Source organism: Mastacembelus armatus, chromosome 24 (genome assembly GCF_900324485.2).
Source record: "Mastacembelus armatus chromosome 24, fMasArm1.2, whole genome shotgun sequence".
NCBI classification, from domain to species: Eukaryota; Metazoa; Chordata; class Actinopteri; order Synbranchiformes; family Mastacembelidae; genus Mastacembelus; species Mastacembelus armatus.
The window spans coordinates 7,021,746-7,048,208 of NC_046656.1; the positions used below are offsets into that span (position 1 = coordinate 7,021,746).

General features: G+C 40.5%; 1 protein-coding gene across 8 annotated transcripts in view; it reads left to right on the forward strand.

Annotated features, from left to right (window-relative positions):
* Window positions 1-26,463, forward strand: part of cdc42bpab (CDC42 binding protein kinase alpha (DMPK-like) b) — a 65,973-nt gene that overhangs the window by 30,347 nt on the left and 9,163 nt on the right. For 4 of the 8 annotated variants that reach the window (XM_026318125.1, XM_026318126.1, XM_026318129.1 and 1 more), the window contains exons 4-37: window positions 826-921; window positions 1,876-2,024; window positions 8,964-9,057; window positions 9,909-10,109; window positions 10,312-10,450; window positions 10,714-10,823; window positions 10,979-11,058; window positions 11,813-11,991; window positions 12,118-12,240; window positions 12,420-12,553; window positions 12,876-12,997; window positions 13,257-13,377; window positions 13,852-13,962; window positions 14,140-14,387; window positions 15,850-15,955; window positions 17,224-17,348; window positions 18,330-18,435; window positions 18,731-18,879; window positions 19,036-19,127; window positions 19,406-19,482; window positions 19,743-19,790; window positions 20,905-20,943; window positions 21,569-21,688; window positions 22,473-22,556; window positions 22,665-22,770; window positions 23,038-23,174; window positions 23,468-23,607; window positions 24,053-24,134; window positions 24,251-24,470; window positions 24,861-24,923; window positions 25,113-25,366; window positions 25,592-25,716; window positions 25,914-26,128; window positions 26,250-26,347. In XM_026318125.1, coding sequence (XP_026173910.1) covers window positions 826-921; window positions 1,876-2,024; window positions 8,964-9,057; window positions 9,909-10,109; window positions 10,312-10,450; window positions 10,714-10,823; window positions 10,979-11,058; window positions 11,813-11,991; window positions 12,118-12,240; window positions 12,420-12,553; window positions 12,876-12,997; window positions 13,257-13,377; window positions 13,852-13,962; window positions 14,140-14,387; window positions 15,850-15,955; window positions 17,224-17,348; window positions 18,330-18,435; window positions 18,731-18,879; window positions 19,036-19,127; window positions 19,406-19,482; window positions 19,743-19,790; window positions 20,905-20,943; window positions 21,569-21,688; window positions 22,473-22,556; window positions 22,665-22,770; window positions 23,038-23,174; window positions 23,468-23,607; window positions 24,053-24,134; window positions 24,251-24,470; window positions 24,861-24,923; window positions 25,113-25,366; window positions 25,592-25,716; window positions 25,914-26,128; window positions 26,250-26,347 — 4,293 coding nt within the window. The remainder of the gene's footprint in view (window positions 1-825; window positions 922-1,875; window positions 2,025-8,963; window positions 9,058-9,908; window positions 10,110-10,311; window positions 10,451-10,713; window positions 10,824-10,978; window positions 11,059-11,812; window positions 11,992-12,117; window positions 12,241-12,419; window positions 12,554-12,875; window positions 12,998-13,256; window positions 13,378-13,851; window positions 13,963-14,139; window positions 14,388-15,849; window positions 15,956-17,223; window positions 17,349-18,329; window positions 18,436-18,730; window positions 18,880-19,035; window positions 19,128-19,405; window positions 19,483-19,742; window positions 19,791-20,904; window positions 20,944-21,568; window positions 21,689-22,472; window positions 22,557-22,664; window positions 22,771-23,037; window positions 23,175-23,467; window positions 23,608-24,052; window positions 24,135-24,250; window positions 24,471-24,860; window positions 24,924-25,112; window positions 25,367-25,591; window positions 25,717-25,913; window positions 26,129-26,249; window positions 26,348-26,463) is intronic. The other 4 variants (XM_026318132.1, XM_026318127.1, XM_026318131.1 and 1 more) reach the window with 2 other exon arrangements.

Here is a 26,463-nt window from a genome sequence, read left to right on the forward strand (position 1 = left end):
CTATATGTTTGATCTACAGAGAGATTATCACTCAAAATGAGCTATATACTAAATTAGAGAAGCAGAACAGCACTCCAACAAGGTGGTGTGTACACTAGTATATACACACAAGCACACAAGAAACCTGGCCATTGGTGAAGTCAGGCAGGAAGTCAGAGGACACTGCCATAAAAAGAGCTGGAAACTGTATGTGAATCTGATCAGTAATCAGTTTTCATCTCTGTCTCATTCTGTATTGTTTTGTTTAAACCAAGGAGTTATGTAAGATATTATAAACTGAGGAGTTTTCTTTTTTGGTCAGAACATTTGGACTGACCGTAAGAGGCCATGATGTGTTTTGAGACGTCACACATTTTTTCCTGTGTGAATGTGTCTAACTTTTACAAATAACTTCCTCTTTGTTTTCTGGAATTTTTCATATTTATTTTACTTTCAGATTTTGAATTTAGACCCACAGCTGCCACACTAGAGTTTCCATGACTGTATTAATCAGGTTTCTACGTTTTTTTCTTATTCACACCATGTCAACGAAATCAGACCAACTGACACACCCAGGTTACTTGACTCAAGCCAAACCAAATTGTAATTATATAGCCCAATATAACCATTCATAAACAAGCCTTAGGGGACTTAATATAAGAACACTGGCGAACAGGGCTGAGCTAAAAGCTAAAATATCCCCATACTGAACTGTCCTTGAGCCAAGAGTGAATCCTTGTTAATTCCAATCAGGTACAACAAAAAGTTGAACTGTCATTCTCTCTTATTGTTGCCAGTATATGTGGCATTTAAATCTTAAGTTTAACATGTTGTGTCTTTCTTTAGACGGCATGTTTTCGGGAGGAGCGGGATGTGTTGGTAAATGGGGACTGCCAGTGGATCACCACCCTGCACTATGCCTTCCAGGATGACAATAATCTGGTAACACCACATTTGTTTTCTGCTTTCTGTATACCTGTGTGTTCTTGAGCAAAAAATGTTTTTCTCCCACTGCCATTTACTAAGTGTTCTTTCCATACAGTTCCTACTGGTTGTTAATCATAATTTGTCTGAGGAAACTGTAAAAATGATCCAGTGCATCAGACTTTGAATAGTCTTATCAGACTCTTTTCCCCACCTTAGGTACTTTCCAAACTAACACCCACAGGTTTCTACTCCAAAGCTCCACCTGCCCCTTTCACCAATTCACTCTTCAGCTCACTTTTAGAATACAATACAAGCTCTGGATGATGGCTGGTGACTTGATGTGATTTTGACCACCCGTTCAGTTCTTACTACAATGCACAACATACATAGACTTAGAATTGTCAGCAATTGGCAACGGCAAAAAGTTAACAGACCCCCAAAAGTTTTGAAATAAAAGACCAAAGGTTTTTGGACCTAGATGATCCTTTATCAGCCAAATTTCTTTCCATTTTCATTGGTGGCTGCAGGCAGTCGTTCTCTTTCCACCCTGACAGCCTGTGTTCTGTGTATCTGTGACCCTGAGTTCAAATGCCAGGACTGCTCGTCATTCCATTTACCACATTCTCACAACAAATGCTTTACCCTGGACACTCCCCAAGACTTTGAAAATATACACTGCTGCCCATCCAGATGCCTATTTTTAGGAAAACCTTTATAAGTAAAGAACTGTTTAGATACCCAGTTTTGTAAGGTCAGAAATTGAAGGATGTTGTATTTTTGACTTTGTTGTGCAGCTTTCTTATCTTCTTTCTACAAAATAATATTCTGTTCAGTTTTTTCTTTACTGTTACTCTGTACTGTGTCTTAGGTCACTAATGTTTTCCAGTCCTGTCATTATCTTTGTTGCTGCTAATACATTAATACATTTGCTGATTTTCTTTCTTTCTGCCTGTCTCTTTATCTCTCTAGTACCTGGTCATGGACTACTATGTGGGTGGTGACCTGCTGACCCTGCTCAGTAAGTTTGAAGACCGACTGCCAGAGGAGATGGCCAGGTTCTACCTGGCTGAGATGGTGTTGGCCATTGACTCTGTTCACCAGCTACATTATGTACACAGGTGAGGTGCAGGCAGGGTGTGTGTGCATTTTTTTAGGCTAAAAGTATGTGTCTGTAATTATTTTCTGGGTGAAAGAGTGTGCAATAAGCCTTCATGATGGATGATTAGTGTATTTACATTATTTTCACTGTGTGGGCAAATTTCCAGAACCACAGGAGCTAAATGAAAACAGGGGTGTCTGTGTGTGTGTCTGTGTGTGTGTCTGTGTGTGTGTCTGTGTGTGTTCAGTCATCACCAAAGGTAATCAACACCGTTGACTAAATATAGAGTATATTAGTTTGTGTTCCTGTGTGTATTATTATTTTACTCTTGAAAATTGCCATTGGAGGTTGTGTTTGTGTTTGTGTGCAACTATGTGTGAAAGGCAGGATTTTAATAATTTAGAACATAATTATTAAAGTGAAACTTATAATTCATATAAGTGTGTATTCATTTTGTCTAGCTACACTGTCAGCTCTTATTGCTTATTTCACATCAGACACGTTTGTTAATTTCACCAATTTTGCAAAAAAAAAACAAAACAAAAAAAAAAACTAACACACCACCCAAAGGCAGACTCGCAGCGTGTGACTCTTGTAACCTTCCCATTCTATGACTTAAATGCCAAAAGAATTTTTCAGCCAATAGAAAATGCCCTTGGGGAAAGGAAATAAGGCCCTGCCAGACCAGAAGTGATCACATTGGCATGTCTACATTACTGCAGCGTTGCTTTCACTTTGGTTTCGATGAGAGATGGGGAAAAGGTCAGCTAAAGAGCCAGATAAATCTAGAGAGTGAAAGGAAAGGAGAGGTTGGCTGGTCTGATAATGTCTTGGGAGTGTCTGTACTTGTTCTTTTCTAATACGTCAGTAGAAAGTCAGACAGAAAGAAATGTCCTAAGAGGCCGATGACAGAGTTGTATAGAGATGTAAATATAAGTATATAAGTACAGAAATGGAGTGAAAGAGTAGAGAGTGGGGAACCACTAATTGCATGGTGTTATCTGGAACTGTGGGTGGGGGTTGGTGGCGGCAGCTGAGACAGAGAAGCGGATGCATGAAAAAAGGGACAGGAAGGAGGGGCCACCACTATTTCTCTCTAGGTCCCCTCATGGACGCTTTGGGACAGTAATGATGGGGTATGGGAGGTGTGTGGGTGGGGGTGTGGTGCTTCTACCTCTTCCATCTACCAACCCCCAACCCCTCCATAAACACATACTCATGGGAGATTTGTACACTTGCTTTGAAGAGGGTGGAGACATCTAGGCAGGTCCCCTGAGGAGGGTGTGTCTTTCTGGCTAGTCCCATTTGCTGAATGTCTGTGTGTTTGTGTGTATGCATCTGTGTGCGTGTTTGGGTGCACATGCACAAGGGTGCAGACTTATCTCATCGATGTTGTGTATATGTGAATTTGTTGTGTTTCCTTTAAGTTAAAGGACAAAGAATTAGCTCTGTAATTTAAAGGTTTAATGACCATTAAAACAAAAAACCCATTCACCCTGTATCCATGGCACACTTACAGTCCCACCAACCACACATAATTAGACCACTATTTGTGAATATAAATGGGCAGGTTGTGGCTGTACAGCAGGGCAACAGTTTCCTTAATTTTCTCGTGGGACTCACATTTTCAGTGGATTTTTCCTGAGAAGGTTTGAGGTCAAACACCGAAGTGTCATGTGATCTGACCTGTTTGCACAGAACTTAAAAATGCTATTTGGGCTCGACCATGAGACTGCTCTTATTATAAAATGACCAGACTATTCCTATTGGAGGATGTTCCGCATTTAAGGTAGTCAGCAAGTAAATGCTGCTAACAGACAATCCTTCATTTGTTCTACATTATACTCACATGCTCACTTGTGGAAATGGTCAGGATGATTATCTCTGGCAGTTAGCATTTTTCCGACTTGTTGTCTCTCGCAGTTCCTCGTCACAACATTTTACTCTCTGACACTAATAAGTCTTAGCTGCCTGACAGATGATGGCAGCAAACATGCTGCACATGCTATAAGAAACTCCTCTGAACTAAACACTATAGGCACTAAACCTAAACTTGATAGCATAGCAGCTTTAAAGCTATTAAAAACTATAATGAAAGCCAGGAAATTTTTACCATTTATGTCTACTCTTAATATAATAACATGACCCCATGCACCCTGCATTATATTCACGCCAATAGCACATCATGTTTATCAAATGTAGCATTGATTGAGTTCTGGGTTAGAATCTAAAATGGATCACTAGGTAATGCAGTGTAGTCCTCACTGGGTGAGGATAATGTTGTGGGTCACTAAATGGAACTTCATTATTCATGTGGTTTGCAGACTTAAAAAAGAGGGAAGACTTTAACATACCCACATGGTAATAAGTTAGGGAAATATTGTACTGTCCCTTTTATCGACTCCAGCTCCCACTAGCACAGTGGCTTTTGAAAAGGCTAAGCGATATTGAAGTATAATCTCATACACAGCGCATCAGTCCTTTATATCACTCAGCTAATCTTGTGCTTTTTGCTGTTTAGATCAAATTTAGTAGAATTGTACTGCTCACTGATTTACAGCGTTGCTAATCCAGTGAAATATAAAGGGATGTCTAACTTAGTAGAAGAGTTTCTGTTGTGGTCTATGTAATCATTTTTCCAAACCCAAAGCTGTATTATTTGTACCGCTAACCTTTTAGCTCATAGTCTCCATTATGGCTTTAAGGCTCAGCTGTTGGGTGCTTTTTCTTGTTGTCAAGAAGCTGACCTTGCCAACAGTGTTGGTCGATTTAAAAGTAATATCTTCAGGCCTGTTGATGCTGATGAAGTTGAAAAGAGTCCAGATGAAAGAAATGAAGAGCAAAGAGCCATGAGGTCAGCCTTCTGTCCCCCTCAGCTGAGTCCCATGAGAGTCAGCATGAGTCAGTCGCAAAGGGAGACTGTGTGTGTGTGTCTTCATTTATATTCAGTGGTCAGTGATCTGCGTGGCTTCCCAGAGGGGCCTGACAAACATTTAAATGGTCCAGCTCAGCATGGTTTTGTGCTGCCTAGCACCACATCTGTCTGCCGCAGGGGAACGTGTCTCTGTGTCAGTGTTTGAGTTAGTGGGATTCTGATAGTGTGAGTGGAGAGATGGGGGTTGGTACGGAGGGACAGAATGGCGTGTGTGTCCATGTGTGACTGTGTGTCTGTCTGTGGGTGTGGGGAGGGTGTTGTGAGGTTAAGACAGATAAGAACACAAACATGAAATAAGATGTAATGTGAGGGTGTGACAGTTAACATCTGTTCTGAGTGGGTTCATGCTACTGTAGAGAACAGTGTGTAATTGTGTCTGTGTACACCCCTGTGATGGGTGAGGGGCGACACTGTGTCTATTGCTATTGAGTGCAGCCCTTTTGTGTTTATTATTGATCCAGGCCATGTGTCTCTTCACAGCCTGGTGATCTAAGAGGACAGCTCTCTCTCTCTCTCTGTCTGTCTCTCTTCTCTTTCTCTCTCACACACACATATACAGTACACACACTTAATCAGCATTTATGAAAGAGATTGGTTTGAGGCGGTGTCTGTGCTGGTGTCAAGTAATGCCAGAAGTCATATAGGCAGCAGTTATTTGTCAGGAAATGGTCAACTAGGGTCATGTAGATATGCCTTGTGTGTGGAGCTTCTAGTGTTGTTGCAGGACACATTGTGTGTGCGCACGCTGTAAGGTGGTGTCCAGATGGCCCTCACAGATGGATGCTGTGGTCTTAGAAGAGATTATCTATTCTCGTCTCCACACTGCTCCTCAGGACTGCAGGAGTCCTGTGACACAGTAGCCCATTTAGCTACATTAACTAGTCTAGCCTAGCAATAGCTTTGTATTACCATCTCTCTCCATGCGTTGAGGAATAAATGTGAGCCAGGTCTTGTGCTGTGAGCCTCCAGCTGCGTTAGCTGGCCTTACCATCAGTGGGCCCATTACAACAGTTAAATTTTGGTGTCTTGATAGTGATCAGGTAGATTTTTGAGAGCAAGGTGGTAGAAACACTGTTGCTGATGAAAATAGGGAGAAGAAGCAAAACAGGGCAGACTGGGGCTTTGCTAAATTTTCAATGGTTTATCATTAGCATCGGCACCCACTTCTTACCCCCACCATGCTTTTTAAGCCTACCCTGGTACTGTACAGCAAGGCACTGGAAGTACCTGTGTATATGCTGTTCATACACACACACACACACCCACAAATCCACAGGCTCCCTGTCTAGTCTGTATGTCATTTGTGATTTGTGAAGTCTACATTTCCTGTCAAGGTGGTCCCAATTCTATGTGCAGAGGTCGTGTGCCTGTGAGGGTCATAAATCAATCACATAATCCTGCATGTGTAAATCAGAGACAAATGCATCTAAGAATTTAGAAATTCCAGTTGATATATTACATTTATTTTTTATTTACTACAGATTTGCTGCATAGGTTTTATGTTTTTATTTTAAAAATCTTAATACTCCTTAGTATATGTAATGTACATGTTCATGTTACTCCAAGATGGTTGTGTGAATGTATACACTTAAGTACATTATGTGGTTTTCATCCTAAATGCTATAAACAGTATCCCTTTTAGAAAGTAATGTACAGTCTGGAACTCATCTGTGAGCAGATGATTAACCCACGATGCAAATAGTGATGAAGTAGTGAGTATATATGTTTTGGCCCCCAGACTTTTATGTGTCTTTACAAGAGACACCAAAATGCACATATTTCTTTAATCCATGGTTTCATTTTTTGCGATTTCATGGTGTCTGTAAAGAAGAGGGATATCTTAGCCCATCCCCATGAGCTGGGACTATTAAGACTACTGGAAAATGACAGGGGCTTCACATCTGGCTTTAAGGAGATGTCTAGCTAAAGACAGGAACATCAAAGGCATCTTCAAAGCCCATTTATGTCTGTTGACTCTTAAAAGAAAAAAAGTCACTCAGGCTTGGGCTGTAGTCTCATGTCTTCATTAAGTAGTTAAGAAGAATTCAAAGTGGAATGTGGAAATTTCATGAGCTCCTACTACTTTTGCCATGTGGAAAAAATAAGTGTTTTTAGACACATTGTTATCAGATTGATTGTTGTCTATCAGAACATACTGGAATTCATTTTTGATATAATTACCATATTGACAACTCCTGCTTAAGGCCAGTTTAAGGTAAATTGTAACAGTTGCAGTTAAATCACAAACGTTAGTCTCATTAGAAAAGGACAATTCATGTAGTTTCATTTACCTTTAACCAGTTTAAAGCACACACAATTGCACCGTGTGCACTGTGCGCTTCCTGCTGGAGGCTGTGGATTTGATTTTGTTTTGATCGTGGAGGTTGTGCTTCTGTTTTGTCTCCTTGTCTTATTCCATACTTTCACCCTCTTCCTATTAACATGCGTATCAGCACTAGTATTTTGTTGGTTTGTTTTTGTATTAGAGGCACAGGCTGCAGGGGTGTGTGCTTGAGTTGGACATCAGGTTTATTATCTTGAGTAGAGCCATACTCACATTTCTGGACAAAAATAGCACAGTTCTGTAGCCTGTTACACCAACTTTGTGTTTGTTTGTTAGGTGACTTGCACGTCATCCCTCTAACTTGTGTTACTGGGAAGTGTTGAATACACAGAGTTCACTATGTGCCCTCCTTGCCATGCTTATTGAGGCGTGTCATGGCTCAGTGTGTTGATAAGGGGGTCTGGACAGGGTCTGCCCTCGGTGCAGTGTAATGGTCAGCCAAGGACAGAGGCTATGTTTAGTCATGATGGTGGGATACAGTGACATCTATGTTTTATATGAGCTCAGTGATCATGTGGTATGTTTTTTTTAATGATTATTATAAAGTGGATTTCAACCAAATACACAATTCACAAAAAGTAACAGTAACATCAAAAAGACACAGGTGAAACAAAAATAAAGACATATTTTCCTGGAATTACTGAAAAACCACAAGCTCACCTGGCTATAGACCAGGAATGGCTGTAGATCCACACCTGGGATCTGCATTAGCACTCAGAGTACCTTGTAAAACAGTAGCACCAACAGCCCAACACCTGTTAAACATGGTAGAATAATCAGTAAGGCAAATAATGCTAGTTGCAGCCCTTCTGATCATAAGCCAAATGCGGGTACATTTGTCTGTGGTTAGTACTGTATGACCGCCAGCCGCTGTGGTCATTCTAAGTAACCTAGTTTGTTAAGTGGCTGATCAATAATAAGATGGTCTATCTGTTGTTGTAGCTGGTACACAGAAAAGTCCCCTTTTTCACAGCATTGCATCCTATCAGCTGGAGTCAAGCCACAGTGTGTATCTATAATGTAAACACATCAGCAGCAGTAGTAATCTAGAACAGATGCAGTTGAAGACGAAAGTCTACAGTGGCCACCATGAGCACATCTCTGAAAGAATGTCAGTAACGCCTCCATTCAGCCAGTCTCAGTTCACAAACGCAAATATTGTAGGAACAGGGGAGTGTGTCTGTTTAGGACACAGGGTTGTTTTTTGAAAGTAGAAGTGTGTTTGTGCACTGCATACTTCCCCAAACAGACTGCATGTTTGTGTGTGTTGCGATGCCATCTCCTCCACACACATATTCACGAACAGTTAATTCCCATAACATAATTCATACTATTTCCAGTGTATATTCCTTCTTTTGGTCAATTTAAAGTTGTCACACTGCGGGTACTGTAAATGACCTGTGGGAAAGTGCACTTAATAAAATCACAGGTATGTCTGAATTACTATATACTAGTTTCTCAAGCATGTTAAGTTAAATTTGCTGATAATTAATGGGGCACTATAATATTGAGATGTGTGTAGTGTGTGCTGTAGGTATTGTTTTGTGTGGAAAGATCGCCTTATTTTTACCATCTTATTATTCTACTCATAGAAATCACTTGCTCAACTTGTCTTTTGCTCCTTTTTTCCTCATCCCGCCTCTCCACCCGCCTCCTCTTTTCTCTCCGTCTTCTTTCAGGGACATTAAACCCGACAACATTCTGTTGGATATGAATGGCCACATCCGCCTGGCCGACTTTGGCTCCTGCCTCAAACTCATGGAGGATGGGACGGTAAGTTTTTACCACACTGCTGCTGATGCCTCCTCCTCCAGTCCAAAGCAAACATACCAAAGCTTTACTGACCTCCTTGTCAACTCCCAGGGGTCTCCCAGGAGGAGTGTGTGGTTCAGCTGCTTGGCTGTGCCTGCGGTCTGTGATTCAGGCAATTCTTCTTCTAAAAAAAAAAAGTTCTCCTCTCAGGCTTTATGTAAAAGAAAAATGAGAGGATGAAATAGATGATCAAAGAAGTGCCTGGGTTTGTTCCTCCAATGTTAATAACAGTGATGAGGTTATGTGACCCTTTGAAAAAATAAATTCATTGCTTTGTTGGACACTCGTTTGGAACTTTGTCATAGATTGAAATTTTGAGTCATGATACTGAAAGTGTTTTTGGTGTTTCATCTGTCTCAAAGCAACTTCCTTAATAATAAAGAGAGATGTTACCAACATGTGATGGATATAAACTCTTAATGTGCATTTTATCTACCACTGTGGAACTGAATCATAGCAGTGATTTCTAAAAATTCAAATTTTTACAAACAAAATGCTATGATTTTAAAGAGGATTCATTCATTTGCTTTGAAATAAGTTGAAACAGAGCTCTGACAGCAGTGTTAAGGTAATTCATCTTGTAGAGGGGGTCTGAAAGCTTCAACATGCTCTCTGGTTGTTTGCTGTTGCTGGAGCGGTAGTATTTATCTTGCATGCTTCCAAGACTTAGCCTGTGACTCCCATCATCAACACTGTTATTGTGGTAGCATACAGCCTGAACTTTAAAATGTAAGGTCTGTGGTTGTTTGTTCATCAAATTTTGTCTAGTGTGATATTTTGAAAAGGTTATTGACTGTTGGTCCCTCCCCTAGGTCCAGTCCTCTGTGGCGGTGGGGACTCCAGACTATATCTCCCCCGAAATCCTCCAGGCTATGGAGGATGGGAAAGGCAAGTATGGGCCTGAGTGCGACTGGTGGTCCCTGGGTGTCTGCATGTACGAAATGCTCTATGGAGAGACTCCTTTCTATGCAGAGTCCCTGGTAGAGACCTATGGGAAGATCATGAACCACAAGGTGAGCTTATGAAAAATGAACGCTGCCTTTCTGTATACAGTGCTATACATTCATATGTGGTACTAGTAAAGGAGTTGTAGCAGATATCTTATGTAAACGATGCAGGTGCATGACTTGAGAATACAGACTCAGGATACACTGCATATTTGGGAATTAACTCTCAAGTTTCAGTTCCCTCTAACATACTTATATTTTTGCACAGGAGCGATTCCAGTTTCCACCGCAGATAACAGACGTATCGGAGGAAGCAAAGGATCTGATTCGCCGGCTCATTTGCAGCCGAGAGCACCGACTGGGCCAGAATGGCATTGAGGACTTCAAGCAGCACCCCTTTTTCACTGGTACAATATGTATTTCACATTGATTTCTCTTTTTTAAGTGTGCCTTTTAACCTGATTTCACACCACCATCATTGCATGTAGTGTCTACCTTTCTCGTTGTATCTTTTCTAAAATACTACTTTAGAATACTGTATATTGAAGAATGACAATTTTGGCAGAAAACACAAAGTCAAATTTCATCGATAAGTTTGACTTCATAGCCATTATTAAATAGTGAATCAATAATCATTCTGTGTTCTAACTGTAATCACTCTTGTGTTCAGGTATTGATTGGGATAATATCCGCACATGTGAGGCCCCCTACATCCCAGAGGTCAGCAGTCCTACAGATACCTCCAACTTTGACGTGGATGATGACTGTCTAAAAAACTCAGTAAGGGAATTGTTTAGATATCAACACACTAAGACAAACACTGTACTCTCATATTGTTGTCTGCCAATAAATATATTGAGATATATTTTTTTAAATTGTCTGTATTCGATGTGAAACTCTAACATCCTTATTATGTCTAATAATATTTTTTTCAGGAGACCATGCCCCCTCCTTCTCACACTGCCTTCTCAGGCCACCACCTGCCCTTTGTGGGTTTCACCTATACAAGTAAATGGTAAGTGGTACTAAGGGAACTATATATAAGGAGATTATATGGTAAATCATCATTGATATGGTGTTGAGTATAAGTGGGGGCACTGTTCTCCAGTGTTTTTAGCAAAAGTAAGATTGTTAAAAAAATTGATTACGTTATAAATAGATTTCCCAGACAAGTCTTCTCACTGAATAGCATCTGTTTATAGAGGAGTAGCAGTATTGAATTAGCTTCTCTCCCAAATAAGGTGATTCTCATGACAAAGAAGTGCTACACTTGAGAATAAAGCAAACTCTGAACTTGCTGTAACACTTCAAGGATCAGATCCAATGGCCTTTTCCATTCTTCCTTTATCTTTTCCCTTACACTGACTTCGTCTGTGTCTTTGTATGTCACAGCTTCTTTTATGTTGTTGTCTTTCCTTCCACCACCTCCTCCCATGACTCAACATTCTCCCATCTTTCAACTTATCTCTGTCTTTGTCATCCACCTCTCTTTCCTGTTTCCTCTTCCTTGCTGTTTCTCTCTTTTCTTTCACTCTTTTTTTCTCTCCCTTAATTACACACATTCACATTGGATTTTCTTTGTGTTAAACACCAAAATGGCCATTTGCCAACTCAGCAAATTACTTTTCCTCCTTCATTATTAACCTTTTTGGCCATTTTTATCTATTTCTTATAGCATTTTTATCACTCATACTGGCATTGTTCTTGTGACTTCTAATCAAATCTTTTTCTTTAGCATCTTACTCCTTTCTCTCTCTCCTCCCCTGTAGCACCTTATCTGATCGGGGGTGCCTGCGGCAGTTGGCAGGTGAGCCTGGTAAGACGGGTCAGGAGCAGTTGGACTTGGATGTCCAGCGCAGCTTGGAGGACAGCCTGGCCACTGAGGCCTATGAGAGGAGGATCCGCCGGCTGGAGCAGGAGAAGCTAGAGCTGAGCCGCAAACTGCAAGGTTAGGCTGAAGAAAGAGTCCATCTGGTTGCATTAATTTACAAAATCATGTACACTCATACTTTTTTTTTTTTTACTTTAACTTTACAGACAATATAACCATTGTCTCTTTCCTGACCTGTTGCAGAGTCAACTCAGACAGTGCAGGCCCTGCAGCATCCAACAGGTGAGGGCCCCCTCAGCGCGAACAAGGAGGTAGAGATCAGGAGTCTGAAGAGCGAGATTGACATCCTCAAGAAGCAGATCGCTGGTCAGTAGTCCTTTGTTCTTAATTAGTTTGGAAGGGTGATATTCAGGACAGGAAGGTACCTTTATAACTTTACCAGCCAATTGTATAGGATGAGAAAAATGAAGGGCATTTGTGATCTCTATCAGATTTCACATTGTCATTTGAACTTAAATGCTCATATACATTTGTGTGTATGTCAGACTCAGGCCAACTGGAGAAGCAGCTGGAGGATGTGACTTTGGCTCGCAGAGACCTGGAGGACTCATCCAAACACATTAAAACTCTGGACAAACAGTTGAAGAGCCTTACACAGGAGCGAGATGATCTGCATAAGGTGGGACTTGTGTTGTGTTTTATCGGGCAAGTGTGTGTGTGTGTGTGTGTGTGTGTGTGTGCGTGTGTGTGTGTGTATCCATCCATATATGGGCTGGTGTTTCATTTAAAATCATGTAGATCCGTAGAGCCCACCTGTTCTCTCTGTGCTGGAGAAATGTAAATGCTAAAATAAGGAACATTTAGGATTTTGATTTAGAGAGCAACAGTGCAGTTTTGTTTTTTCAGAAAAGTAATCCTTATTTTTACTTTGCCAGAGTTAAAAAGACTGCTTAAATGTGTCTGTGAGAATACTGATGCTACACCACCCCTTTTTTCACCAGGATCTTATGGATGCCAGTGAGAAGCTGAAGTCTCAGTCCAAAGAGCTGAAGGATGCCCACAGTCAGAGAAAACTGGCCATGCAGGAGTTTTCAGAACTCAACGAGAGACTCACAGAATTCAGGTAAAATCACTGCCTTCAACCATCTTCTCTAAACGGACACTTCTTAGTTTTTCCACAATTGTACCTTCCTGTTGAAAAATTGATTGCTATATTGAAAACTTAAACTCATATCATTACTTGGTGTGATACGTATCTAGAAATATGTTTTTCATACACAAATTCTATAAGAAATGTCTACGGTTCATTTCAGTGTGTCTCCTGCTTGTTTTGTACCGACCTTTAACATTTAGCCTGTGTTGTAACTGAACTTTCCACACAGGTCAGTGAAGCAGCGCCTGGCTCGCCAGTTGCGCGATAAAGAGGAGGAGATGGAGAGTCAGAGTCAGAAAGTTGAGGCACTCCGCCTTGAGGTGCGAAAGGCCGAGAGGGCCAAGAAGGAGGTAGAGTAGACTCCCTGTGGTTGGTAGCACACCCTGTTCTCTCTCTGTTCAATGGTTGGTGCACTACTCAGATTTGCTGTCTGCGTGTTGTAGCTGTATAACCTTTTATGCTGTAGATTAGAAACATTGTTGCAGTAGTTGAATTCCAATTTATGATATTGTGTTTGTGCACACTTGTAAGATATGCACATTGAAGATTGCTGAATTAATCATCAAATAGAGTAACATAACTTCCACTGGCTGAGTTACAGTACAAGTACGGTTAAGTGCAATTAGGTCACAAAATTTTACATTTTTGTTTTCGGAGACAGTTCTATTTCTTGTCTGCTGCTACAGTTGTCATGCGTGGTTTGAATATTTCTGTATTACAAAAACATGGCTGCTTCTGCTCCTGATTTGTTGATATGAGTCCATGAGGACCAAATTGCAAATGATGATGGATGCTTTGTTCACTTGTTCACTTTCCTTCATCAGATAGAGGCACAGGCAGAGGAGCAGGCAGCAGAGGCTCAGAAAGAGAGGAAGCTGAGAGAGCGGAATGAGCAGTACAGCAGACAGCTTGAGGAGGAGTTGGAAGGGCTTAAGGTAAGTTTGCAAACACACACAGTTGAACATTAACCTGTCTTCCTACAGGGTCACAGTGTGTCCTATACAAATACAAATTATCTGTATGTTTTAGAGTATCTTGTTTGTGTGTATGTGCCCTCATCAGTGTTACTCAGCCTCACCAACTCTACTTTTCTCCATATGTCCACAACCCAGCTGAAGCAGGCTGGTCCCTCTGCCACTCAGGCCTCGGCGGACCAGACCCAGGAGGTTGGAAGACTTCGGGGAGATCTGGAGAAAAAAATGCTCCTGTACGAGGAGGAGCTGGCTCGCAGAGAGGCGCAGCATAGCACCGAACTGAAGGCTCTGCGCAAAGAGCTGAGGGATGCTGAGAGCCACCATCTTGCCCTGCAGAAAGAGATCCTGATGCTCAAGGACAAGCTGGACAAATCTCGCCGTGAAAGGTGTTATATCAGTTTTTCATATCTGTGTATGCTGTCAGTTAATGACACCACCACTCACTTGATTTACTGCTGATAGCATTTATCATAAATGTGTAAACAGTTCATTATATTTCTTCATTGACCTTTTCAGTTGGGATTCCATAAGGTAATTACAGTTACATTAAAAATAGTTGCATCCCCAGTCTGTTATAAATGTGTACTAACTGTGAAGTGCTAGTTCTTTTAAATAGTTTATCTAGCTGTCTTGCAGATTTTGAAAGGTCCCTAACACAAATAGAGGTGAATTCTTATCCTGGTAACTCCTGTCCCTTTTCCCAGGGTTCTCAAGTGTTTTCATGGCTCGTAATTCATCCGAAACTGATATTCACCATTTCAGAGTAAATGTTTGGTTTTCCTTCAGAAATCGTTCATGATATAATTGGCCGTACATTAAAATTTTTAGGCTACAGAAGAAGATTATAAAATTACTGATAAATTAATTTCTGATTGTAAGTTATTTCAAAATTATGTTTGTCAGAATGAGTTTATGCCTTTTACCTTTTTTAAGAATGTTCAAGTTGAAAAGTTAAAAGAAACCGAGCAGACAGACTTACTCGAACTATTCACATCCCAGCGATCGTATTGTGTCGCTTAGTAACTCTGATATTTATCTCAGTTGGTCACATTCACGTAGCATAAAATTAAAGTTAAAAGCAAGGCAGTGGCTATTAGAGTCCTGTACAGATGAACTGCTGTTTTTCTCAATTAGCTGCACTTAACACTGGGTCCTTCTCTGAACTGAAACATCACTTATGGAACCAATGTGAGACTTGAATCAAGTATACAGTAGGTAAATTTGACAAATTAGAGTGAAAATAGTTACATTAGTAAAAACAAACAAACACAATAAACATTTTATCAAAATGTGCCAACTCAGATATTAAATGCCACAGAAGTAAAGAAGTATTTGTCTTATCCCCTGGTCCCACTTTGAGAACCACTGGTTAATTCAAATTTTGATAAAATTTGAGGAGAAATAACGTGTACCAAGTCTTAATACCAAACCTTTGATTTTCGTTGTGAGGAAACACAAAACAAAGGCAGGTGGAGAGATGAGGTTTTCAGAGGAAGGTTCACCGTGAAATTGGTGAACATGTGATATAATATCTGTGATATGTTTAAACACAGATTGTCATAAAAACAATCACAGCTGTAAGATTACCTACTATGCTATGTTAATGCAGAGTCTCTGTTTACAAGCAATATTTTAAAGAGGTAGGAAACCATTGTAAAAAACTAAATCTCTGAAAAAGTCCTATTTTTAAGGAATGCACTCCTACTCATGCTGAAATGGCAAAGTCAAGAGTCAAGATTAGATTTGCAGTTCTTGGTTATGGTTAGGGAATAAATGTAAGTTTATACTGTGTCACAGGTTTTTAAAAAAAAACAAAAAAACAAAAACCTTTGTGTGTGTTTCTTCTAGCCAATGCGAACGGGAAGAGTTTGAGACAGAGTACAAGCAGAAATATGAGAGAGAACGGGTCCTTCTTATCGAAGAGAATAAGAAGCTCTCCAGTGAGCTGGATAAGGTACAGTATCTGTTCATACTGTAGACACATAATGAAACTAAATGTACTCTGAAAACTCACATACAAATCAAATTCAAATCCTGTTTTTTTTTTTTTTCTCTTTTGCTTTCTCAGTCCTTGTCACTCATTGTATCTGTGTTTTTCTACACACACACACACACACACACACAGAAAAACACACACACAGAAAAACACACACACACACACACACAGAAAAACACAATTCCCTAACCCCAGGTAACCCTTTGGTCAGCCCAAGCTCTTTCATCACATTCTTCCCTCCACCCCCTCTCTCTCAGCAACGCCAAAGAAATCACTGTTCAATATCCCCCATACAAACACCCTGTAGCCTCCCACACAGTCAGATGGAATAAATCTCTGGATTATTCTGTGTTGACTTTGGAAATGGCTCTTGGAAGTTTAAAAAGCCTGTCAATTTAAACTATGTCTTAGAGGTGGAAGGCATATGGAATATAATGTCAGTGTTTTTAAAATCTGCAACTGATGAAAAACAAGCTAGCTGGCTGAAATGGACAGAATATGGATGTGGCTACATTAGGAATGATAGCATGTCATTCTAGTTATTTAATGTATTATTCTGTTATTTCACATTTTGAAAAGTGATATTTTTAATAGATAAAGGACTCACCACAGAGTAGATCTGTCTGAGTACTACTATGCTCGTCTTTGCAAAAAATAGTTCTTTATATTTATAGTCACGAAAAATATTATTTCACTACTCTCGTTTTTCTAAGGAAACTTTTATGGAGAATTTCTGCTGACACGATCTAACTTATCCTGTGAACAGTTCATCCTGACACAAGGACGCTTGTTAATTGATGATAAAATTATTTTACCAACTGCATGACCGTGACCTATTGGGCCTCATCCAAAAACGTCCCTAAATCTGTCTAAATCCCTGTTTTTGTTGAGGGTTGCTTGTGTCTGTTTTCAGACATGATCTAGTGACTAGCACATCACACATTTCCTCAAATTGTCCTAAACTAACAAAAACTAAAAAAAAAAAAATCTTTGAGTGAGAAAAGTTTCCATTATTGTTATTGCATCTGAAAGCCAATACACCTTTTTTAAAACTATACCATATTTCTGGTGAGGTGTCTCTGCATTGTCTGTCTGTGTATCTATCTGCAATTTATGAATCCATTTACCAGGTATCAGACTTTCTGACAACTTTAAGATTCTACACATTTAATATTGTGTTTAATGTGGTCTATTTTCTGTCTGTGTGGATGCGTTTATTCCTTCAGTTGACAACTATGTTTGAGAAGGTGAGCAGCTCCAACCGGCAGCTGGAGGATGAGATGAGGGAGCTGGCTGACAAAAAGGAGAGTGTAGCTCACTGGGAGGCCCAGATCACAGAAATCATTCAGTGGTAAGTTTCACACACACACATACACACACACACACACACACACACAAACACAGAGCTAAATGTGTGCACACAAATGCATGCAGGAACTTTTTCAGATACTCTAAATACTTTCTGAGGCATATATAGTCCCACCGATTCTATAGCACAAACTGAAAGATGACTCATAAAAGAGATACAGAAGCACGCACACAGCCCAGTGCTGTCCAGTAGGGATTGGGTTCCTCCATACAGTATTATTGGAGCATTTCTCACATACCTCTGAAGATCTTAGGGCTACTTGATCCTCCCCTCCTCTCAGAACACTTCCCATCACAGCTGACACCTTGCCAGTTGCTCTCCCTCTGTGGGACAGCCCTGGAGTCTTCACATAGCACACACACACATGCACACTATATGTCCATCTAGAAACATAAACACACATATGCACACACTCAATATATTTTATGCGTTTTTATTTTTATATACAGAGGAATTTAGTGATTAATGTTGCCCCCTAGTGGAGAGGTTGTGCTGCTGGAATGGATAAAGTAGGAAATAGGACGCTTTTGTGGGTAACTGTCTGATTATAACTTTTTGTTCTGAGGCTTGAATATGAAAACAATGTGTCTAATGTGAGTGCACATGTGAAGGTAAGTGTATATTTTAGTTAGGATCAGTTTGGGATTATGCTTTTTAACACTAGCAGTGTTTATTCTTCTTGAATGTTTGGCATTACTGAGTGCCCAAAGGGACCAGTAGACTGTTCACGTGTCCATGTTTGTCCCTGTGAGTGAGTGTGGGCACTGTTTGTTTCTCCTGTTGAAGGATGTTTGTAGAACAGCTCTCAAGTAGAAAAAAAAAAAAAAAATCTTGTCTTTTTACAGTGTGTGTTTTTTTTTTTTTTTTTTTTTTTTTTTTTCCTGTTATTAGGTTCTGTTTGTAGGCCTTTAATATTTATGGATACGGGTAGTCAATATGTGTATTTGTGTGTGTTTGCTGCAGGGTAAGTGATGAGAAGGATGCTCGGGGCTACCTGCAGGCTCTGGCTACTAAGATGACAGAGGAGTTGGAGGGACTGAGAAATACCAGCCTGGGAGCAAGAGCCACGGTAAAATACACAAACAAACACAGTTTTCAACTGCTGTTGAGTCATAAAATCACCTGTTATCTTTGATATGCAAATATTCAATAAATATGAATTGTTACATTAATAAAATGGCATTGTAATAAATTGTATTTTTACAGTGAAATTTAATGTTAACTAAGATTCGGACTTGTTTGACACTCTTTCACATTTTTATATTTTTATTCTGTTGATCGAGTGATGGATCAGTCCTATCAAAAGTAGCCTGATAGTTCCCTCTCTTTTTTCAAATATTCACATTTCCTGCTTTCTGTTACAGGACATGCCGTGGAAGATGCGGCGCTTTGCCAAGCTGGACATGTCGGCCCGTCTGGAGTTGCAGTCGGCCCTGGACGCTGAGATCAGGGCAAAGCAGGGTATCCAGGACGAACTGAACAAGGTTAAAGCTAACAACATCTCTACAGAATGGTATGTGTACTTAATGTGTATTTATACTTCTGAGACAAAAATATTCTGTTTTAACAGATAAAAACACTTAGATTTTTAGGTGTTCAGTGGGTCAGAAAAAAAATCTGTCCAAAACACTGGTTAATAGCTGATGCATTATTGTCTTTGATCGACCAGCAAACTGCAGGAGGTGGAGAATAAAAACCAGGAGCTCTTGGCTGAGATTGACAGGCTGAAAAGGGAGACAGAGGAGCTACGGCTACGCAGGGGTGAATATCAGTTGACCTCACTGTTGTCTTTGTCAGTTAGTAAAATCTGCAGAGACTGATGTGGCAATGCTTGTTCTCAGGGACTAAAGTGTTGAAATGTAAATTCTACTGTGCATACTTAATTTCTATGTCTTGCCATATTTGCTCCAAACTAGAAAGTTTTGGGGGTGGAGCACTCATATTTGAGACACAGAAACAAACAAACACACACACATTCATATTTGAAGTTTTAATATCACTGACTCATATCACAGTTGTTATTTATTCTGTGTCTGTAGGTGTTAAGCACCAGGATTCACAAAATTCCTTCTTGGCTTTTCTCAACGCCCCCACCTCAGCACTCGACCAGTTTGATGTACGTATTCAATAAAGAAATCCTTACAGGGCTTTAATTAGGGGATTTAATTAAATAGTTAATTTGATCATTGATTTGTCTGTCTGGAGCTCACCATTAGAAATCTATGATCACAGCCAACTTAGATATCATAAATGTCAAAAATCTGCAGTTCATTGTTTCTCAGTTTTGCTTTTATGTTATGTTAAGTTTTTTCCAGATTTTTATTTTCGTTTTACTTTTTTGGTTGTTTTCTTGCTTCACTCTGTCTGCTACGTCAGGACTCTTATTCCTCATCCTCATCCTCTTTAATTGAGTTTTGGGAAGACGTAAGTTTATCTTGGTTAGGTGGGGGTCAGTGTGTGTGTGTGTTTATATACCTAGAACAGTAGCTCTATGCTGTAGAAATGAGAAGACACACTAGCTGAGACAGACAGTCTGTATGTGCATACTGTAGATGTGTGAGTACGTGCGTTTGTGAGTGTGTGCCTGTGCATCAGTCTAATAATAAGGAACAGTGGATCCACTGCAAAAAATGCCAGCTCTGTCATTTTAGCAACTGTTATTTTTCTTAAAATGAAAAAAATATATAATATTTCAGTATAGTAATATAAATGAGGAGAGTGAAATGATCTTTTCCTATTGAAAGTCGTGTTGTGTTTATTGCTTTAAAAAAAAAAAAATGGTTTAATTATTTGAAATAGTCGAATAGTAAATAGTCAAATCTAAACATTTATTTTAGGAGGGCATATTTTGCAGTGTGCTGCCTCTGTATTCAGGTGCTTGCTAGTCCTCGTTGGCTAGTGGCATGGCTCCACTTTAGCTTCCTAGTGCTAGGACTTGGATCAAACAGAACCACTAAGTACGTTTTTTATGTCCCATGTCTTCTGTTGATAGCCTTTCTGTCAAAAAGACAACTTGACAAGTCACTGTGTCCATACTGACTCTTCCTAAGCTGTTCCTTCCCCATGACATGTATTTTTCCATCAGGACCCATCCCCCTCTTCAGTTCAACCCTGATGGACATTCAGTAGTCTAATGCAGTGATTCCCAACCACTGATGTAATAATTACCCCAGGTGGTAGTAATTAGGGGAGTATATGGAAAGCCTGGAGTGAAAGAAATTTATTAATGTATTTAGTTGTAGTGACAAAAATTAACAGTCAATTGCAATTACAAACTGGTGGGATCATCACTCCAGTTTCTGTAACCAGTCACTTTTCAACCTGAGTCACTTAGTGAGTACTTGAGCTCATCTGATTGACTGCTGGGGTAACCCTGCATCAACAAAAAAGGCTGGGAACCACTGGTCCAGTTTAATACAGGCTTATATTACCATTTTCATGTTTCTCCCTCAGTCTGTCAAAATGTGTTTTCAGCTTTTCTGATATTCACTCGTCTCTGTGTCTCTGCCATTCTCTGCCTCTCCTCCTGCCACTGAAGCGCTCGCCATCCGTTGGCCCAACTAGCAAAGGCAGACGTGTAAGCACCATCCCTGTGCTCTATGATCGCTGTCACTGAGCTTTTCTAAATGTGCCGTCTTGTCCTGTGTTTAAATTTGTGTGTTCATTTTCTATGACTGTCTGGTTGCATGTTCGGGGTTTTGGAAAACAGCTTTTTTTTTTAATGGATGTGTTATGTTGGATTATTTTAATTATACAGGGTATTGCTATGTGTGCTGATTGTTCAGGGTGTTGTGTTTTCTGTTTATTCCTCAGTGTAGCTTTGTGAATGGCCACGCATGGTGTATGGTGTCTTGAATCAGCACTGGGCTGTCTACATGTGTTATAATAATGGGGTTTAATGACGCTCTGATCAGTTTCCTCTGTAGCTTTGAAAACTCAACTTTGATATTTAGATTTTTGTGTATTATGGTGCTCTCCCTTCCCCCCAAGCATGGAAGCTGCACATGGTTCTGTGGTTTGTTTTGTTTAATTCCACACTTCTTTCTGTCTCCTACCCTTCCTATTCTCATCCTCCCTTGCCCTTTTGCCTTATCACCACCTCCTGTACTGATTCTCTCTTTTCTGACATCTGTCATTTCTTTCTCATTTTGCCTTTCTTACTTACCTCTGTTCTCTTCTACATCCTGCCACTATCTACTCAGGTGGACTCTATGGATAACTTCACCCCCTCCAACACTCCATCTCGAGAAGATGACCCTAAATCCCACCTCAAGTCCCGCTCACGTTCACCCTCCATGGCTAGTGATATGGAACCCATAGAGGTCAGACAATCTCTAAGTCTGGTTGAAAAAGTGTTGTATGCATAGAGGGCTCCACACATTTTCTAATTACAAATTTCAAATAACTGCTGGTTTGCCTGGTTTAAGTGACATGCCCTGCAGCCCTCAATGAGATATTAGTAGGACCTGGATAGTGTTTGGATGAAGTTTCCTGTTCCATTTAGAGCCTGATGAAGATATGTTTTTATTTAGAACAATTGCCTTGGAGAAATGATAAAGGTGAACTTAGCATCAGGAGCCTCTCTCTGAACAGTTGCCTGGGCATGTTGAGGAATGAGAAAATGTGGTTCCAAATATTTCCCATACCAATTCATTTTCAGTGAAGCTTCAGCTTAATCTGTTACTCAGAATACTGAGACTATTGAAGTCAAATAGGTCAGTGTTTTTGAATTGCAAGTAAATTATGGAGAAATGCAAGGAACAGCCGTACAATGTTAGGGAAACAATAAGGTCAGCAGTCAACTCAGATTAAATGGAGCTTGGGGTGTTCTCGAGTCATATGTGGTGCTCTAAATAAAGTGTCCAGTTTGCAACCTCAACCTGTTTTTTAATTATATAGGTGTAAACAAAGAAAAAAGTAATAAAACAGGTGTATTTCTATAGAAGTCAATCACATTTTGACCAGTTGCTGTTGATCATGTATTTGTGAATGAGCCCTTAGGAAAATGTAAAAAACATCCAGACTGTGTACACAATCAAAGAAAAACTGTGCAAATCCACTGACTTTGAAGGAGGTTTTTGAATCCTCTGTCCTTATCTCATGTAGTTGATAGACCATCCTCCCCGTACAGTCCAGACCCCCACCATGAGATCAGGAGGGTATGGCAGTATTGGACGCTCCTCTCCAAAGGTTAGACCTTTTTCTGTAGGGTCATATGTGATTGTTAGACAGCTTTTCCCCATTAAACCTCATGTTTTATTCACAAATGCTTTTGTTATTCATTCATACTCTCCACAGCCCAAAGCACATCAGTTTATAGTGAAAACATTCAGCACGCCGACTAAGTGTAACCAGTGCACTTCCCTCATGGTGGGGCTCATACGTCAAGGCTGCACCTGTGAAGGTAAGGACAGGAACAGTAGGAGGTGAGGAAAGAGGACAATGAAGGAAAATGCGATGAACTTGTAAACTCTGCTCTGATTTAAATTTGTAGAACCAACTGAAAATGTATGACAAACCCCAACCCTTTCTGTTTTTGGCTTTAGTGATCCCAGGTCATATATTCTAATATTAAGGTTTAATAAACTACAGGCCATTCATTTTAAAGGCTGATACTCAACCAGTCAAACCTCTCATTTGTCTCCATCTTGTTTCTTATCTCCCTGTCCAGTGTGTAACTTCTCGTGCCACGTAACATGTGCAGACAAGGCTCCAGCTGTGTGTCCAGTGCCCCAGGACCAAACCAAGGGCCCCCTTGGTATTGACCCCCAGAGGGGTATTGGTACTGCATATGAAGGTCATGTCAGGGTGAGTGTGACTGTCTTTGGCCTCAGTCAGTGATTCAGTGTACACAGTAATAGTCAGTTGAAAAGAATGCAGATGTTTGGAGACCATGGGATTAGATTTTGTTTCTAAGTTGTTTACTTTATCTGATAAAACATGGCTTTCATTACTTTCTTCCTTCTTTCACACAAAGTTAATGTGAAATATGACTTTTTGTGGGCACATGTACACACACTGCCGACACTGTACAAGATATTTTTTTCAACAACCTTTGGTGCTAGTGTATGTGTTATAACACTAAGCTGCGTTTGTCTTAGGTACCCAAACCAACAGGGGTAAAAAAGGGTTGGCAGAGGGCGATGGCTGTGGTGTGTGATTTTAAACTGTTCCTATACGAACTGGGAGAAGGAAAAGCCACACAGCCAAGTGTGGTAGTCAGCCAAGTCATAGATATGAGGTAACAAATCTACTGAAACTCTTCTTACTAACTTTAAATACAATACTTTAAGTTATTATTATTGTTGAAATATTTTATAGATTTGAAGATAGTTTAATGTGTTCCATACAACATAGTGTAGATATTAGCTACTGCAGAAAGTATAGGGTTGCTACTAATGATCATATTCATTATAAATCTGTGCATGATTTTTAGACCTAAATAAGTCAGTGTCACAATTTCAGTTTATTTGAATTGTCAGTCAATATTCAATATCCTGTTATGTATGAGAGAAAAACATATAGCAAATAGTTACATTTTAGAAGCTGAACATAGAGAATGTTTAGCTTTTTTGCCAAGTTTTGCCTGTTGCCAGTTCAATTAATGTATGAAAAATGCGCTAATCACTGCAGTCCTTCCACTGCAGGCATCACAGTGTCCTTCATGTCTCATTTTTGTCATCCAGGGATGAAGAGTTTTCAGTCAGCTCTGTCCTGGCCTCTGATGTCATCCATGCCAGCCGCAAAGACATCCCCTGTATATTTAGAGTAAGTTCTCTTGATTTTGAGCAACTAAACGTCCACTGTACTCTAACTACTAGTAAATCCTGAAATTATTTTCAGTATCTAATATGGCCTTTCACTTTCTTTGTTCTCTCCCCCAGGTTACAGCGTCCCAGCTCTCCCCCTCCAGCAGCCACAAGCCCTCCATCTTGATCCTGGCCGACAGCGACCAGGAGAGGAACAAGTGGGTGGGCCTCCTCAACGAGCTTCACCGTATCCTCAAGAAGAACAAGCTGAAGGAGCGCTTTGTCTATGTCCCCAAAGAGGCTTATGACAGCACCCTCCCTCTAATCAAAACAACACAGTCTGCTGCTATTATCGGTGGGCATTTAACACGCACATTCCAGTTAAAAAAAAACAAAAAAAAACAGGGTACTTTGTCAGTGAGATTTCCAGGACTCACAGAAATGATCGAATGTGCATACTCTTTATATCATGTCTTTGTTATCCAGTCTGTATGCGGACGACATCTGTACACTCAAAACTAGATACTTCCTTGTTTGTTGCATTTGCAGTGGAGAATAGCTGTTCCAGACAGTTATGTTTCTAGACAACCAATCAGATATAAGTGACCCTCTATGCCCAGTAGTCCAGACTCCATGTTATGAAAATAGACACTAGCAGATTGGAACATTTTCTGCACAGAATGCCCTTTTTTGTCTCCTTACTGCCACTAAAATAGCAATCTGCCGTCATCTCTTTTCTCTCCAGACCATGAGCGTGTCGCTCTAGGCAACGAGGAAGGCCTTTTTGTCATCCATGTCACCAAAGATGGTAAGGTCCACTTACAAGACGGTCACCATAGTGAAGTTTTAAATGTTTATATGGGTACAATAGGTGGATTGATGACCTGATTCTATGCCGCTTCCAGAACTGCCTGCTTTTGTTCCTCTCAAATCTTCTTTCTTTCTCTCCCCTTATCCGTCTTTCTTTTTCACACTTGTACATTCCCTTTGTCCTCAGAAATAATCCGGGTGGGGGACAACAAGAAGGTCCACCAAATCGACCTGATTCCCCAGGAGCATTTGCTTGCAGTCATCTCCGGCAGGAACCGCCATGTCCGTCTCTTCCCGATGCAGTCCCTGGACGGCCGCGAGAGCGAGTCCTACAAGCTGGCTGAGACAAAAGGCTGCCATACCATTGTCTCCGGGTCCGTCCGCAACGGTTCGCTCACCTGCCTCTGTGTGGCCATGAAGAGACAAATCATATGCTATGAGGTCAGAAGACATCCTAATTTCTGTATGTTGAGAAACATAAAGAACACATTAGTTGTTGAGCCATTGTTAATAATGCTACTCCATCACTCACATTTTAACCGTCATTGATTCACACCAATTTTCTTCCTTCCCCCTCCAAGGTTTTGCATCGATATAATATCTCATAAGGTTTTCTTTTTTGCCATAAGGTTGGATTAAAAAAAAAAACTTTTTTGTGACCTTCAGGTGAATAAAAGTAAAGCACGTCACCGTCGGCTGCGGGAGCTGCAGGCCCCAGGTCCAGTTCAGTGGATGGGTTTGCTCAGTGAGCGTCTCTATGTGGGCTATCAGTCTGGCTTCACCCGCTACAGGTACTCTCATTGTTTAGCAACAGATGTAAATACAGTGGAGGTTTTCCACTAATGGTTTTAATCTCCATTTTCTTATTACATTAAGATTGTTCTAATTTATTTATTCCTAAATGATTCATCCACAAATAATGAGTAAATTGAATTAAACACAAATCTTAACTGAATAAATCTGACTCTGTTTCCGATGTCCTCTTCAGTGTCCATGGCGACATGTCCCCGGTCAGCCTGCTGCACCATGAGGACCACACCCTGGCCTTTATCCCTCAGCAGGGCCTGGACGCCCTCTGTGCTGTGGAGATTTCCAGCAAAGAGCTGCTGCTGTGCTTCAGCGCCATCGGAGTGTACGTGGACTCTCAGGGCCGCAGGTCACGTCAGCAGGAGCTGATGTGGCCAGCTATGCCCAACTCTGCCTGTAAGTTAAGTTGTTATAATGTTACTAACATGTGTATCAATAAGAATATTTGAACATAAAAACATAATCAGAATGACAGAAATATAGTTAAAGCACTGAAATCATGTTTCCCGTGCTCCAGGCTACAATGCTCCGTACCTGTCAGTATACAGTGAGAACGCTGTCGACGTGTTTGATGTTAATAATATGGAGTGGATTCAGACCATCCCTCTCAAGAAGGTCAGTGCTGTGAGATGCTGCAGGTTATCGTGTCTGATATGTGATTCTGCTTCACAGAAATTAAATGAAAATGTCAAGCAGTGAGACGTTCGGTGGGGTCTCTGGCTCCACCTGCT